The sequence below is a fragment of the Camelus dromedarius genome, chromosome 14, assembly GCF_036321535.1.
Source record: "Camelus dromedarius isolate mCamDro1 chromosome 14, mCamDro1.pat, whole genome shotgun sequence".
In the NCBI taxonomy this organism is placed as follows: domain Eukaryota; kingdom Metazoa; phylum Chordata; class Mammalia; order Artiodactyla; family Camelidae; genus Camelus; species Camelus dromedarius.
Window position 1 is genome coordinate 51,296,136 of NC_087449.1, and position 17,683 is coordinate 51,313,818.

A 17,683-nucleotide genomic window follows, 5' to 3' on the forward strand; every position below is an offset into this window, starting at 1 on the left:
TTGTCTTTTCATCCTTTCTACGTGGGCTTTCACAGAGGAAATTTTTAAATTTAATGAGGGCCAGTTTATCAGTTTTTTCTTTTATTGATCATGCTTTTAGTGTCAGGTCTAAGAACCCTTGTCTAGCAAGAGCCCTAAGATTTTCTCCTGTTTTTTCCTAAAAGCTTTATAGTTGTACATTTTACGTTTAAGTCTATGATCCATTTTGAGTTAGTTTTTGTATAAAGTTTAGTTTTCAGAATATTTTTAAAAGATATCCTATATTTTATCTAGTATATGGTTTTATATTTAAAATGTAAATATTTGGGAGAAGGGTATAGCTCAAGTGGTAGAGCACATGTTTAGCATGCTAAGGTACTGGGTTCAGTCCCCAGTACCGCCTCTAAAAATAAATAAACCTAATTACTGCCTGCCCCTGGAAAAGATTTTTTTAAAAAAGATGAGGTTAAAATGTAAATATTTGATCCATCTGGAATGGAGGAGTGTATGAAAGGATTGTATATACTCCCTTTTTCCAGATAGATCTAATATTTAAATTTTAAATGTGAAACCAGCTGTTTTCCAGATTACTCAGTCATACACCATCATTTATCCAATAATCTTATCTTTTCCCTGTTGATAGATGCTATGAATATTGGTTTATAGGTTTGTGTGGGAACGTAAGTTTTCAATTTTCTGAGATAAATGCACTGGAGTGCAATCCTTTACCTAATTTAGGGGGGAGTTTGATTTATTATCCTTAGTTGTGGCATAATTTACATACAGTGAAATGCACAGATATTAGATATTCAGTGTGATGAGTTTCACAGTTGAATAAACACATGTAATTATCACCCACCCAGATATGTTACAGTGTTTTAAATCCAACCAAATAAAGAAACAGTCTAGGAAACTCAGAGCAGTGTCATTCTGGTAATGGGTGTCTGCTTTGTTTGTTTTGTTTTCTCTCTCTCTCTTTTTATTAGTTTAATTTTTAATTTTTTGTTTGTTTTGTTTTAATGGAAGAAGTAGCTCACTTACCCAAAATTATTGAAAATTCGGAAGTGTTTCTTGCTTCTCAACAAAATCAGTGAGTATAGTCTAGTTTCCTAGAGGGAAATTTTGATTTTTGTTACATTATACGGATTCCACTTATTTCATTAAAGCAGTTTATTTTATTGATAGCCATTGGAACTATTCCTTAAGATTAATTCATATTTGTATTATGTAGATAGCTATTTTTTGTCTCCAGGTCTTAATATAGAAATTATTACACAGAAATCTCTACTACAAAAAAAAAACAAAAACAAAAAAAACCTCTCACGCTTACCTTGAGCAATACGCAGTTCTATTTGGGAAGTCCATTGGAGGTTGTGGGAATGTTATTTGAGACATAGTATGTTTAGTGTGGTGAACACACTGATAATCTTTAATAAAACTTTTTCATAGAACTTGCTCTGGGAAAATAGTTTGCTTTTATAACAGTAGCACTACTATTACCATGTTAACAATCTCTTCCTTTCCTGATTCTTTCATTGCTAACATTTCTGGGTAAGGGAAAATCAGGTATGAACGACATATGGTTAAGAAAAAAACCGAGTAATCCTGATGCTGTTCTGTGCCCCGACACCCTCAGGTGGCTCTTGGCCAGCAAGTTTCTCTTTGTCTTTGCATAGTTAGTTGCTTTTATTAAGGGTAAACCAGGAGGAGATTATTTCTCATGTTAGAGAGTTAGACCATTTGTTAGGGAGGAACTCAACAATAGGGACAAGAGTAGAATAGATGCAGATACTCATTTGGGTTGCTAAGCTTTGCTAAGTTCTGAAAATCATTACCATGATTCCTGCAGGTTCATATTCCACAATTTTGGCCAATAAAGTGTTTCATATGCTGCTACTTTATCCCTAACAATAGAACATTCATTTCATTGGAAGAGAGTCTTATGTTACTGTAATACCATTAATTTAAAAAGTTGTATATGAAAGAGATGGGAGATGTTTTTCTTGGTGCCCAGTAGGAATAAGAAAATGTTTCTCTGCATCCAGTTTGCCTGGAGCCTGGTCATTGAAGATGTGCCAGGTCATACTACTGAAATGGTTCTGTGACAAGGGTGGTGCTTGATGCCAGTTGTTCATTTACAGGTAGCTTTTGAAAATGGCTGCCTCTCATTTCACCGGGCTCACAGCTGTTGCTGATGTAATTAAAGATCTAGACACTCAGATAGCTGTAAGTAAGCTCCTTGAGGCCACTGTGGGCAGAACTTGATGAATGTGCTTCTGATCTTGATGACACCAAAGCTGATGTCTACGGAATCAATCTCATGGCTCTAAAATTTAGAAGTCTTGGCTACTCCAGGCTAGGGACTCTGCACGTACTTAAAGATTGCTAACACTCAGAGAAAATTTGCTCTTGATGACAGTGAAGTGCTTACGTTTAACAGTTGCTAAAAATTGTGTTTATTGGGCATAGCCCTGACATAGACTTAAGCATGTTTTGAAATGCCAGAATGAACTAATCTGATTTCTGAAGTTTGGTGACTAGGTTTCAAGTGTGTGATTGTGCCGTGATTTATTTGAATTTAACGTTATTTGATGTTCAAAAATAATGCATGTACTACTTAACAAAGTATTCTGTTTTCACAAAGTCTTCAGAAATGTCTTGCTCATTCTAGTTTATTTTTGTACACAACATTCCCCATTTCATTTACTTCCTTCCTTATTTCATTTGTGTGGACTATTTCATTTAGCTTTTGGAGAGGAGATGGTTTCTAAATATTAGGTGGGAACAATGAACATTCTTCATTTCCTCCATTTTCAGTGTGCAGGTATCAAATGAAGACCCTTCAAAATCTGACAGATCGTATAGAATTTTACTTTCAAAATTCATCCTTTATTATAGGTGCTTCCAGAGCTAATTCTCTTGTTTTCCTTCTACAGTTGATTGGCCTTGGTCCTCACAGCTCCAAAAAGAAACAGGATCTCGATAAGCTCTATGAGCTGAAGTCCAAAGCACGGCAGATTATGAACCAGTTTGGCCCCTCAGCCCTAATCAACCTCTCCAATTTCTCATCGATAAAACCAGAACCAGCTAACACCCCTCCACAAGGCTCCATGGCCAATAGCACTACAGTGGTAAAGATCCCAGGCACTCCTGGGACAGGAGGGCGTCTCAGCCCTGAAAACAATCAGGTATCATCCTCTCTTTGTTCTCTGTGGGCACCTCTTATCTGTTCTTTGAAGCGGTAATACTTTGAGAGATGTCCATCTCAGATGCTGCCTCTTCCTCTCAGCTGAAAAAGAAGGTCTTTTTCCTCCTTTGGACTTCATGTACATTTATCCGTTCTTACTTTGTAGTATTTCTGTGTGTGTGTATGCATATATACATACATACACACACACACACTAACACCACACCTTGCCTATGACAGGTTTTTATATATTTATATACAAATATATGTGCTATATAATTGTTAAATAAAATAAAATAGTTAAATAATTAATGGATTCATTATTCATTATTCCTATAATAAAAATACTCTTGCCTCCAGTCTTTTCTCCTAGTTCATCTGGCTGCTGCCATTATTAATTTTCTGCAGTGATTCTAAAATCCGACCCCTCTTTCTACCCATGATCCTGATTCTGTCTTCCAGAGCCATAAGAAATAAGTATAATCTCTTGACTTGGGTCTTGCAGGCTGGATAGAATAGGATGAGGAGACAACATTTCAAGAGAATGAGGGGAGGGACCGGCAACAGTGAATGGGAAGGGTTGGGCAGATAGTCAGGAGGCTAACCCATGTTGAATGTGGAGGTGAGGAGATAAAATCGTATGGGTAGAATTACGGCAGAACATCCTGGGCCGGTGCCAGTTAGTTTCCACTGGAACTTTTAGTTAATAAACAATTTTTATTTAATGATGAGTGAAAGTAACATAATAAAGCTAATATGCCTTAGGAGGATTAATTTGACATAAGGGGACAAGAAAGATAGGAAAGGGAGCAGACTTTTGCAGTAAGTCAAGTCTTAAGACTTTCGCAGTAAATCAAGACGTGGCAAAGGCTTGAATTAAAATGATAATGGTAGAAAGGATAGCTCTGAGACATCATTAACAACTATTTTTTAAATTACTTTCTTTTTTCCTTATTTCCAGTGTTATACACGCTTATCATGATACTTTAGAAATACAGAAAGAATAAACAGCCCATAATTCTACCACCACCCACAATAACTTATGGTTAGCATTTTAGTGTATGTCTTTTGATCATTTTTTAGCGGCATATATATGTGATATGACATTTCCTTTATGAAACAAGGATCACAGTTTTACATACTTATACAAATATTTAGTTACGCAGAGATGAACCCATGTTCGCTGCCCTCAAGGAACTTTCATTAGTAAGTCAGAAATAGCCAAGTTTGTAAATGTATACAATGATAGAAGGGTACACAGGGTATAGTAGAGGCCAAAAGAGGAAGTGATTGGTTTTACCTGGGTGGGCTGGGAAAAGCATCAGAAAGGAGGCGCTGTGAGCTGAGCTACATTGTAGGGAGAAGGGTAAAAGAGCGAGTCCAAAGGCAGCAGAGGCACTGTACAATTTGTGGTGGTCAGAAAGTTGCAAATTAGTGTAGAGTTTAATAAACTAGCCAACAGATGTTGTCCTTTCGTCCACACTGCTCTTTCTGCCTTTCCCCAGGCTACTTCTGTCTGAGAGTGTAGCAATACCAACAGGTAGGCCTGACCAATAATTCTTTGCAAAGTAGAAACTAAACCCAACAAATGGACAGCCTTTCATTATAGGGTCATGAGTTGTTTGTTTCTTTGATACTTGGCTGAAAAATCTTCTCCCAATTAACTTTAGGTATTGACCAAGAAGAAATTACAAGACTTAGTAAGAGAAGTGGACCCTAATGAGCAATTGGATGAAGATGTAGAGGAGGTAAGGTGGGGTTGGGTATCCCAAATACTGTGTCCCTGAGAGGTAATATACAGTAGCCATTAGACTTTAGAGACAAATCTGAATTTGAATCTTGGCTCTGTGGGTGAGTCAGTTACGCTTTCTGGGACTCAGCTTCCTCCTGTGTTGGTAGGGTATGACAGTATTTATCCATAATTATTGTGAGGGTCCTATGAAATAACATACAAAGCACCTACGAGAGTGCCTGGAACTTTATACCTAACAGCCACTGCTATTTTTGGCTGTCAAAAAGGGCATAGTCGTCTCCTCAAGGCAATCCCTGGCAACAATGTTAATTGTTTCTAGAACATTCCTCTATTTCTAAATAATTACTTACACAAATACTCTTTGATTCATTAATTTTGTAATAGTTGTAGACTTCCTACTATGGTAGATGAGAATTTGTTAAACCACTCACATGTGCCATACACACCTTCCTTGCCCTCTTTTCTTCTTTTTTTTGGCAATCTAACATGTTATTTTATTTTATTAATTTTTTATTCCCTCATTTTTCCCATATGGTTTTGTCACAATTTTTGGATAACTCAGAAATCAGTATTTATATTATTCTGGCTATTTAATTATTGTTCACCACTGTGATTACCTTTCCTTTTTGGTACAACTTACCTTCCTGAAGTTGATAATTGACCCATTTTTATTTACTTAGTTTTCTATGTACCTTTTCAGCTTGACTTCTGCTATCAGCTCTCTTATAACCTCTATCAGCATTATTTTCCAAATGGAAAAAAAATCTATTGATTTGGGTTTTTCCCGTCCTAGAGATTTTACTCCCAGAAACCTCCCTCCTCTTCTGGTCGGATTAATTTTAGACCATGTACACAAACCCTTTATGGGCCTTCCTTTTGCTCCTTTTCTGTTCAGATCTCTTACTTACTAGATTCCACATCCTCTTTACTCCCTCTTGTTGTTGGAACATTTTGTTGTTGTTGTTATTTCCTACAAAAGGATAGATGAGAGGTAAATGAAAATACCTTACACTTAATTTTTAGTTTGGCTGGGTTTAGAATTCTATTTAGAAATTGTTTTTCCCTTTCAATGGGGAAGGCATTGCTTCTTTGTCTTCTAAAATCTCCTGTTAAGAAATGTGGTTCTGATCCTTTTAGGGACAGTTTTTTTCCTGTTCTGAATTTTCATATGAGATTTCTATGTATCTTTTTTCATTTGTTGTGCTGAATTCTTGGAGGCTTCTTTTAATCTGGATACTTCCCGTGTCTCTATTCAGGGATGATATGGTATGATTTGTTTTGGGATTTGGGGGAGGGGGGTGTGCCTTTTCTGAGGAATATGTAATGATAGGTAAAGGAAATGCAGGTTACAAAAACAGTATAATTCCATTGTTATTCTTATTTTATTTAGTTAGTTATTTTAAGCAGAGGAAAAATATTTGCCCCTTATATGTGTGTGGGTATTTTAGGTAGTAGCTTTATTGAAATATAATTCATGTACCATAAAATTCACCCATTTGAAATATAAAGTTCAGTGGTTTTTAGTATATTCACAGGATGTGCAACTATCAGTACAATTTTAGAACTTTTTCATCACCCCCAAAAGAAACCCATATCTATTGGCAGTCACTCCCCATTTTCCCCCAACCCTCATAGCCCTCAGTAACCACTAATCTGCTTTCTGTCTCTGTAGATTTGCTTATTTTAGACATTTCAAATGAGTGGAATCATATGATATTTGGTCTTTTGTGACTTGCCTCCTTGTACTTAGCATAATGTTTTTAAAGTTCATCCATGTTGTAGCAGGTATCAGTACTTCATTCCTTTTTATGGGTGAATAATACTCCCTTGTATGGATATACCACATTTTGTTTACTCATTCATCAGATGATAGGCATTTGGGTTATCTCCACTCTTTGGCTATTATGAATAATGTTACCGTGAACATTTATGTGCAAGTTTTTTTTTTTCTTTCCCTTCTTTTTTTAAATTCACATAACAAGTTATTGTATGGGCATACATTTTCATTTCTCTTGGATATGTACCTAGGTGTGGAATAATTACTGAATCATATGGTAACTATGTTTTTCCTTTGAGGAACTTCCTGTTTTTACAAAGTGTTTGCACCCTTTTGCATTCCCACCAGCACTGTATGAGGGTTCCATTTTTTTAATCTTGGTTTTTTGATAATTTCTTCTCTATTTTTGTTCTTTCTTTCTGGAATGATGGTTGGTTGGATGTTGGATTTTCTGCATTGATCCTCTTAGATTTTTTGATCTTTTCTCTCTTATTTTTCATTTCTTTGTAGTTCTAAGTTCTACTTGCTGGGGAGATTTTTCTTAGTTTATCTTCTAAATTTTACCTTTTTTTTAAATAAAAATTTTCATTTCCATGAACTTTTTCTTGCTGATTGGTTCCTTTTTTTCTTTTTCTTCTTCTTTTCCTAAGCCATTCTGTTCTTATTGTCTGGTTGTAATATCTTCTCTTATCGTTCTCTCTGAGGATATTAGTTACATTGTTTGACGTTTTCTTCTCTTCCCTGCATTGTCTTTGTTTCCTCTGGGCCCCTTTTTTTCTTCTTTGGTTTGTTTATGTTTTTTAGTGTTGGAGACTATCTACAAATGTCTCATGATCCTGGCTATCCATTACTAAATGATGAGCCACTAAAAAAACTGATTTAAAGCAGAACTTTTTTTTTTTTAAAGCAGGTCTTATTGACTGATGGTCTTCACCCAGTAATGTACAGTAAATGTTTAACAACCATCTGTGGAGAAAAAGGCCCTGATTTTCAACATTTCCTGATTTCTGTGGTGTAAATATTCCCACTGTGTAAATATTTTAAGCTATTGACATGTTGTCACTGAATACAGAATTGGGAAGAAATGCGTATAATGGGCCTTCATGAACTCATCTAATCTGGCTCCAGCGTACCACTGGCCTCACTTCAGAAGTTTGTCCACAGTCATCCTTCTTAATGGGGGATTCCCTAAATGTCAGAATCTGTAAGTCTTTTCTCTGGAATCATTTAGTATCACCAAAGAAAAATACTTTAGTCTCCTATCTGGAGGGTTTATCCCTAGCTTCTAACACTCTGGAAGCGAGGCAAGAGAAAGGGGCTGTGTCTCCCTTATCTCTGCTGTGTCTGGTGTACTAATCCAGAGCCACTTCTGTTTAGTTTTTCTAGGGAATAAACCTACTGTGCTGTGGGTCAGGTATGTGTGGGAAAAAGTCACTTGGCTGCCTTTGGAGTATGGGCATTGGGGGACCACTCTGTATGTAGACATAAACAATTCCCCAGTTTTTAGTTCCATACCTCAGACCAATCTTCTGTGATTAATAACATCTCCAAATCCTGGATCTCTTAGGAGCTGCAAAGGGCAGATCAGTTCAGTTCTCATTGGTGTCCCCTCTACAGGCACTTGTTTTATACCTTCTGTCTGCTAGGTCAGTTCTCACTCTTCCTTTGTTACCTCTTTACCAAAAATTTACTTTAAAGGTTTATTGGAATCTGTTATCCATTAAGATTTTCTCTCTTAGTCTTGTTCTCTTTTTGGATTTATGTCTTTTTAAAATTTATTGTTATTTTAATGGGTTTAGGGAAAGAGAGAAGGACATTTTTGGAGTCAACCTACCATGTTTAATCAGAAATCTTTCATTTAGATGGCATCCTTTTGGTTCCATAGGAAAGATGACAATGCATTAATGGTCCAACAGAATAAGAAATGTTTATAACTATGTTTTTTTTAATTTAATTTAATTTTATTTGTCAGCAGAAGAAGCCATGAGGAATGTATTCACTGATAAAAATTTCATTTTTTTTCATGTAGATTTTTAGCTTTAGAATTCTGATTTTGCTTTTCACAAGGTCTAGGAATAATCGATAATAAAGTGGAAAGATCCAGGATATGGACTCAGAACCTAGAGGTTGAATCCTGGTTCCACTGCTTAGTAGTTACATTGCCATGAGTAAATTAGTCTTCCTGAATCTTAGCGTTCTCCCCATTAGAATTACGGTCAAATCCACGCCCCATTTTTTTTCCACAGGGTTATTTATAAGCACTAGGTGAGATAATACAAATTAAAATGTTTTAAGAGAAGATGAGGGAGTGAGGATTGAATGATTCACTTTTATTTTCCTACCTAATTCAGAAGAAGGTATGATGGGGGTTTGGTTGGGCCGCTTGATCCCTGCTTGGTAGAAAGTACATCCTCAGAAAGGTGTGAGTTGTGCTCAAGCTGGTTAACACTGAGTTGATGTGTTTCTGTTGTTGTCTTCACTTCTCCCCATCTTAGCTCAAATGCCGATTCCAGGCCTTCTAATAGAAAGCCTGATTAAATGTGATTCAAGCAGATACAGTTGTCCCAGCAACAGGAGCCTACCCTGCCAATGTCATGGTTACTCTCCCCTACTTCCTTTCCCCAGATGCTGCTTCAGATTGCTGATGATTTTATTGAGAGTGTGGTGACAGCAGCCTGCCAGCTTGCTCGGCATCGCAAGTCCAGCACCCTGGAGGTAAAGGATGTCCAGCTGCATCTAGGTATGTGGTCTCATTTCCCCTTGAGGCATCCACAGTATTGCTCCTTCAGGAACCTTCATACCAGGATCAGACTTTTGGGCTCTAGGATTTATATGTTCATTCAACAGCAGCATTAAACGGAAAGAGAAATCCATCCATCGTGGGGGAATGAGTCCTGGCATTGGGTTTGCCACTTTTTGATGGTACCACCTATCCTTCCTACTTGCTTTCTCTTGGAGCCTGTTCCTAATTCGTAAATTGGGGATTATAATGTCTTCTTTACAGGGTCATTGTGAGAGTTATGGATTATGTTTGTAAAGTGACTGACACAGGATCTGGCACAAAGTAAGAGCTTAGAAAACGTAGCTGTTATATCTCCACCGTTCATGTAATGGTGTTTTCCTTCCAGTTTTTAGCCTATGATACATTTTCCCCAAGAAAATTATATTCATAATGTACATATAATTTTGTATTCTGCTTTTCTACTTAATAGACACTAAATTCAGGCTTGGGTTTTTCTGGGAGATACTCATCTAACATTGATAACTGTAATCACTTGGAAATGAGTAAGCAACCCTGTGTATTAGCTGCAGTGTGATCAGAAGAAAGGGAACAATCTGTGACTACAAAGACAGTCAGGCCAAGTCAATAAGGCAGAAGATATTAAGGGATTCAGTGCGGATCAGCCCATGACTGATTACTGAAAGGCTTTCTTCCCAGTGTCAAGGAGATACTGCTAGGCCAGTCCGGTGAGTCACTGGTAGTGGAGGTGGAATAAATAACACACTTCTGGTTAACGTTGCTGGTATTAATAGCAGAAGACAGATATTTTGATTATCTATTAATATGTAACAAACGTGGCTCAAAACAGTAGCAGTTACTCATTTTTTTCATAGGTCTGAGGGTTGACTGGGCTTGGCTGGGCAGTTTTGCTAAGGATCTCTCGTGTGATTAAAGTCAGGTGGTGGCTGGGGCTAAGACTGTTTTGAAGGAACGGGTATTAGTCTCCTAGGGCTGCCATAACAATACCACTAACTAGGTAGCTTGAAACAACACAAATTTATTCTGTCACAGTTCTGGAAGCCAGAAGTCTGAATACAGGATGTCAGCAGGGCTATGCTCTCTCCATTGCCTTTGTTGAAGAATCCTCCTAGAATCTTCCTAGCTTCTGGTGGTAGCCAGCAGTCCTTGGCATTCTCTGGCTTGTAGCTGCATCACTCCAGCCTGTGCCTTGGTCTTGGTCCCCTGTGTGTCTCTGTCTCTGTGTCTCTTCTCATAGGACACCAGTCATAGTGGACTAATGGCCTACCCTGCTTCAGTATGATCTCATCTTAACTGAGTACATCTGCAACAGCCCTATTTCCACTACATTCTGAGGGGAGTTAGGGCTTCAACATATCTTTTTGGAGGATACAGAGCTTCATCATGTCCATGTCTGATGTCTGGGCTAGGAACACTCAAAATCAGGGACTCCACAAGTCTCTGTCTCTGTGGTTTCTCTCCATGGTCCATATCCAGTCCTAGGATAGCTGGACTTCTGCATGGCAGCTGAAGGCTCCCAGAACAAGTGTCCCATAATCACTTGGCAGAAACTGCATGGCCTTTGTTAACCAAGTTTCCAAAGTCCCTAGCATTACTTCTGCTGAATTCTGTTCTTTGAGGCAATCACAAGGACCTGTCCAGGTTCAAGGGAAGGGAACACAGACTCCACTTCTTGATGGGAAGAGTATGAAGGAATTTACAGACAGATTTTAAAATCATCACAACACAAATTCATAGAGACAGAAAGTAGAATGGTGGTTACCAGGGTCTAGAGGGGGAAATGGGAGTTAGAGTTTCGGTTTGGATTGATGAAAAAGTTTTGGAGATGGATAGTAGTAATGGTTGTCCAACGGTGTGAATGTGCTTAATGCCACTGAACTGTACACTTAAAAATGATTACAATGGTTAAGTTTTATATTTTACCATACCAAAAAACCCTCACAACAGATTGTATTACTTTGAGAGTTTAGCATTGCTGTTTTATACGTGTGTGTGTGTGTGTGTGTGTGTGTTTTAAACAGAGGTACTGGGGTTGAACCCAGGACCTCATGCATGCTAACCATACACTCTACTACTGAGCTATAGCCTCCCCCTACCATTGCTATTTTAAAAAATATTTTGTATTTTAATTACTGAGAATAAAATTGGGATGTCAATTTATTCATTAAGGATAAGAAATAATTATCACAGAGACATGAATACTCAAAAGTCTGCATGACCAGAATAGCTTCTGTAGCAGGCCTAATGGAACCTGAATCATAATCAGAAGATTGCTTGGAGGGTGTGGGATCAGAGCATGAGGAGTCAGGGAACCTGGTGTTAAACCATCTAGGTCTGCTGCACACACAGTCCGTCTCCCTCCTCAGCAAGGATAAGCTTGCCAGTGGAGCTATAAACTCTTAACGCCTCTCTTCTGGACAGGTTGGGATGGATACTGTCAGTGTTTGCTTCTGACCCGGTTTTTTTGTTATACTTGGCCAGAGGTGAATAACCTCCCATTCTGATTGACGTGGTCTGTCTGTCTGCCTTCCTTCCTTTCTTTATTTCTTTCTTTTCTCCTTCTCTCTCCCTCTCTCTCTCTCTTTCTTTCTTTCTCTCTGTTTCTTTCTTTTCTGTTAAATATATTTATTTGTAGAATATATATAGTCATACTGGTTCATTATCTTTAATTTAGGCTTAATGGAATGTTTGTAAGTATCGAGGGGTTACTAAATTGATTAACTTTCTATGTATCTCCTAACCCATTTTGCTTGAATATGTGTTCAATATATATTTTTGAGACAGAGTCTTTCTTTAGAAATATGAAAGTTTAATGAGATAATGTACATAGAATGCTTTGCACAATGCTGCTTTGTACCAGCCATTTTACTACACATTTTACTCACTAAATAATTGTTGTTGCTATTATATTAATGTTACGTAAAACTTAAGTGCAGTTGACCCTTGAACAGCATGGTTTTGAACTGTATAGGGCCCACTGATACACAGATATTTTTTTTATAGTAAATATTACAGTACTGTATGGTCCACAGTTGGTTGAATGCATGAATACAGAGGAACTGCACATGTGGAGGAACAGCACAGTTGGAGGGCTGCCTATAGGTTATATACGGGTTCTCAACCACAGAGGGAGTTGGCACCCCTAACCCCTTCCTCGTTCAAGGGGCAGCTCTACACACTTAATTAAATATATAGCTACACATACTTACACATGTATATTCATGCCTGGTAACTATTCTTTAAAGTGACTTTGAATATCCATGTCCTGATCCACTTTGTGTTGATGCAAAGGTTTTTAATTCCCAGAGAATAGTCTTAGTGTCACTTTCAAGTACTGACAACAAATATTATTAGCAGAAGGTTTCAGACATTTTTATCTTCATTTTCAAAAAAATACTGGAAGAGAGCTGTATATAAATTTATCCTAGAACAAATCATGAATCTTTCATTCACACATTATTTGCTATGCATTAGGCACAAAGAAACCACTAATATTCAATTTGATTTAAGTAACTGCCTGCCTGGGGGCAAATCAAATTTGCAAAACAAATGTTTTCAGTGATTCGAGGAGCTTGATAAAGACGTCCCCATGTAACTCCTTTTGAGTAGAGACCTAGTCCTTAAATAATCTCTTGTAAGTATAATTTCTTAATGTTGGGTATACTTAAAGTGTAGTACACTTTTATTTGTGGATTTAGGGGGCCATGTAGCTATGCCAATTACTGACAAAGTGAAATAAGCCAAATCTCTGCCCTCTGGGAACTTGTAGTGACAGTCTTACAGGGATGATCATATCCAGTAGCACAAGGACATGACGCTGTGGCGTGGACATACCTGTGTCTATATCAGTATGTCTGTATTTATCCCAGGCTGTGGGATTGCATTATGCCATTGAAGGCTCTCAGTCACCCTGTCAGGTGATTATTACTGTTGCCACTACCATGTAAAAGATGGAGAAACTGAGACCCAATGTCATACAGCTTCACAATGAAGCAGCAGAGCTGGTGCTTGGCTCTTAACTCCAGAACGCTAGAAGTGCCTTTCTGTTCCTACTCCTTTGGTTTTGAGAGGGGTTACCTTGAGCATAGGAGTAAGATGATTGAAGAACAGATAACTTTCCTTTTCTGAAGAGCTGCATGGAAATATTAGGGCCCCACACTCAAAATTTTGACTCACCTCTTTTTAAGAAGGTCAGATGGTGTCCTTTCAAAACCTCGGAGGCACCATGTGATTTCCCCCACTTGTGTCCCAAAGAAGCTCTCTGAGGGTTACTGTTAATTCTTCCAGTTGATGTGCCCAGATTAGTCCTCCCTGACCCTTGTCTGAGGGTCACACTGTACCCTGATGCTGCCTTCCTGGTCTCCTTACCTCTGTGTGGCCTCTTCCTTGCAGAGCGCCAGTGGAACATGTGGATCCCAGGATTTGGCTCAGAAGAAATCCGACCCTACAAAAAGGCTTGCACCACAGAAGCTCACAAACAGGTGAGAAGCCTTCAGAGTCCCAGCTGATCCCTTGAGCTGTGTCTTAGTGGGAATGTACACAGCTGCCATCACTGCGGTTGTCACTTCCCCCAAATGTCAGAAAGGGCAGGAGGCAGCAGGGCTCCTTGGGAGGTCAGCCAGGTATTTCCTTGGTGCTTTACTGTTCCCACACAGGGTCTCAGTTTTTTCTCTTAACTCTAATGGGTGTCACTTAAAGCTGTTGATTCTAGGTTCTTCTAACATGAATAGATCTCCTTAATGAAACTTTGTCTCATTGTTGCTGGTTTGAACATCATATATGGCCCTCTGGCTAGAGGGCAGTGTAAGGAAAGCTGGGAGGTAGTACCCAGGCTGCTCTGCTGGGCGTTCTGGCCTCTGTCCCGGCTTAAAGGTTGTTCTCTGTCCCTCCTACTGCAGAACAGGGGTCAGTATGAGAACCTGTCTCCACTTCTGCTGGGAAGCAAGCTGTCCCTGTCATTTGTCAGTCTCAAAGCAATGCTGGCCTCCATTTGACAAAGCCTTAATTTAACTAGCTACTCTGATTTGAAAGTGAGCTTTTCCCCAGCCTCATGGCTACAATTGGGTGATCCTGGCAGAGTGTACCTTGCTTTTCCATAGCCTGGGATCTCTGGAGTAGGTATGTTTACAAAGTTCACAGAGGAAGCCATACAAGGAGGCTGCCAGTGGCCTGAATCAAAGGACCGCAGTGTTCTTCAGAAGGGAATCCTAGGCAATGGACGGTCATTTTGGCTCTGCTCCCAAATTATCCACTTTTCAGCCCTATTTATTTATCAGTCAACACATACATATCGTAATGTTGGGACAATCTGTTAGTTAAAAAGAGTGAGCAAAAGCAAGCTAGTAATTTGGCCAGTGGCTGATAATAGTAAAATTTGAAACCCATGATCTAAATGTTTCCCTGATGGGCTGTGGTGGAAGTTGTTAGAGTCTTTTTCCTTCATCGCAGGTCATCAGGTATGAAATGTCAGCTCCCTTTACGTGTGGTAACAGGAGTAAAACAGAGCCCCTTCCTAATTTTCTCCATCATCAGAGAAAAAGATTAGGGGTGGGGGTAGACCTAGAAAACACATACTTTGATGGCCTGTCTCTTAAATCCCCAAAAGGCAAGAGCTGTCGCCTTCTCCTTTTCACTTTATTTGCCATCCTGCTAGCATAGAGCAGTTTGGGTCTTTGGGTCAATGAAATGGGTCCACGGGCCTTTCCAAACATCTGTTGGGGTCCCACAAACTGCTCTTGAATCAGAAGGAACCTGCTGAGCTGCCCTGTACCTGTAGGTTCCTGAGGGCTCTAGCCTCTGGTGCAGACCACGCTGTCTGCTGGCCATTCCTGGATGTCCCAGAAAGTTCCTGTATAATTGCTTATTTCTCTCTCCTTTCAGAGAATGGCACTGATCCGGAAAACAACCAAGAAATAACACACAGAAAGGTCAGGGAATGGACAACAATGTATTTGGAGATACTTGAGCTGAAACCTCAGCCATCTCATCCTTGGATTTTTTTTTTTTTAATGCTTTACAGAGAAGCATATATTTTTTATTAACAGTACAGCAATATCTATAATGACTGAGAGGATCTGCCAAAAGAATAAAGCCTCCTACCCTAACTTCCGGTCCCTTTTCCCTGCCGTCTCAAAGAGGAGCAATGTATCTTTCAGAGAAGACTTTATTTGTGGTTTATTATATAAGTGATTGAATAGGGGACAAAGGATTATGGCCTTGTTTGGTCAGGCAGTATTAGCAGGATTTGTAGAGGTTTTCTGTTTCCTTCTCCCTTCCTCCTTTCCTTGTACTTTGTAATGTCAGTGTTTATATGAATATGACTTTCATTTGCTTTTCCAGAATAAAGAAGTTATCAATCAAAAGACACAGGGTGCATGGCTTACAGCCTTTGAAATGCCAGAGGAGGACAGGCAGGGCTGGGTGTAGCTCTCTGGTCAGCAGATGGCAGCACCATTATTTATGTCTGTGATGGAGGAAAAACCCGGGGACTTTCCCATTATTTTACTCCAAGGAAGGCCATACCATCACTAGGACTTGAAGTCCAGTCACTGCTATAGAAATGATCAGGATGACCTTCTCTCATGAGCCCCAAACTGAAGAGGCATCCTGGTTTGGGGAAATCCTTTTTTGACTTGCTCTTCTGGAACTTCTGGAGATCATCCTTGACCCTAAGAAAAGATGGCAGCAGCCTTGGGGAACGGCCTTTCTGTGCAGGTCCCCGTGTATTCTTAGTATCCCTGGTCTCAGTGCTTTCACCATCGTGCAGAAGAAACCAGGCCCATTGAGACCTCAGAGTCATAACCTTCAGTGGCACCTAGCAGCATCCTGTTCTATGCCTAGTGTGGCCCTGGTGGCTTGTGGGAGTTCCACGGGCTTCAGGAAGCATGGCTGTTCCACCTGTGGGTCACCAGCATGGGCACATCCACCTTGCCCTACTCTGGTCCTCTACTTCCTGAGGCTTGGTCTGAGGTAGGACCCTGCTTTTCATTCCCTCCCACTCTGAGTTTGGTCCCATGACCCCCCTCTTCACAGTCTCATAGATCTCTTGAGTGGATAGCTTAAAGGCTATGCTGAAGTCACCGCTGCTGTTGGCTGAAGTCTCAACATAGTGCTCAAAGAGGCAGCCAGCTTCTCCCTTTCCTCTGGCATCAGCTGTCCCTCAGCCACCAGTGACTCTTGTGGCCTACCACCAGGAAGAGGATGTTGAAGGGTTTTGCTTTCTCCAGAACCTCCTGATGCCACTGGGAGATGCTCTCAATGGATGTTCTGTTGCTGATTATGAAGCCGCAAAAGGCCTCCCGCCAAGTTCCAGTAGTAGGAACACTCGCGAGCCCCTGACCTCGGCGGCCAAGGAGGAATAAGGATTAGTTTTGAATCCTCCATTGAGGACAGAATGGGAGAAGGGAATTGGGGCAGTTTAATGGAAAGAGCTGGGTAGAGTCAAAAGACGTCAGTTCTTGATCAGCTGTGTGACAGGTGAGTGGCTTCATCCAGCTGAGTGGTCTTGTCCTGTGTGCACACTGGTTTGTTTGCTCAGCAAGTACCATAAGCTCTGCCCCTGCCCGTGCCAGGCATGGGCTACAACGATGAATGAAAACGGGGAGTGATCCTACCATCGGCTGAAATGAAAACTCCTTTTATGACAAGGGCTGCAAACAAGAGGCTCTCAGGCAGGGCATCTGAACAGTTGAGCTGTAATCTGAGGGACCCAGGGGCAAGGGTCCCTCCACTTCAAGGAGAACTGCATGTGCCCTGAGACAGTGTGGTGAGGAGAGATGGGCCAGGTCATGCAGCGTCTCGTAGGCCCCAGCATTGAGTAGGCTTTACCCAAAAAGTAGCAGGAGTCATTGAAGGATTTTAAGCAGAAGCATGACGTGGTCAGATTGGCATTTTGAAAGATCACTCTGGCCAGGCAGTGGAGCGGGGAGAGAGGGCACTTGTGGAAGCAAAGGTTCATGAGAAGGTTGTTGCCTGGACTGAGATGGTAGTGACAAAGTGGAGAGAAGGGCGGCATTTGACAGCTGTTTAAGTGGTGCCCTCCCAGGCCTTGGTGACTGGATGTGGGAGTACAGGAGAGAGGGATGTCACCAGTTGATCTGTAAGGGGTCTTCTGATTTGGTATCCACATTTCTGGTGCAGCTCAGCCCCCTAGCCTGGACACAAGGCCTTCTACCTCGATAAGCCAACTAACCATGCCCACTTGACTCCCAGAGCCCAGCAGAGTCT

At 40.2% G+C, this 17,683-nt stretch overlaps 1 protein-coding gene across 3 annotated transcripts in view; it reads left to right on the forward strand.

Moving 5' to 3' along the window:
* Positions 1-15,819, forward strand: part of TAF12 (TATA-box binding protein associated factor 12) — a 28,560-nt gene extending 12,741 nt beyond the window's left edge. For 2 of the 3 annotated variants that reach the window (XM_010981663.3, XM_010981662.3), the window contains exons 2-6: positions 2,916-3,167; positions 4,837-4,914; positions 9,322-9,436; positions 13,850-13,938; positions 15,338-15,819. In XM_010981663.3, coding sequence (XP_010979965.1) covers positions 3,000-3,167; positions 4,837-4,914; positions 9,322-9,436; positions 13,850-13,938; positions 15,338-15,373 — 486 coding nt within the window. In that variant the 5' untranslated portion in view covers positions 2,916-2,999 and the 3' untranslated portion in view covers positions 15,374-15,819. Of the gene's footprint in view, positions 1-2,118; positions 2,206-2,915; positions 3,168-4,836; positions 4,915-9,321; positions 9,437-13,849; positions 13,939-15,337 lie in introns of those variants that run through there. The other variant, XM_064493869.1, reaches the window with a different exon arrangement.
* Positions 15,820-17,683: the final 1,864 nt, after the last annotated feature.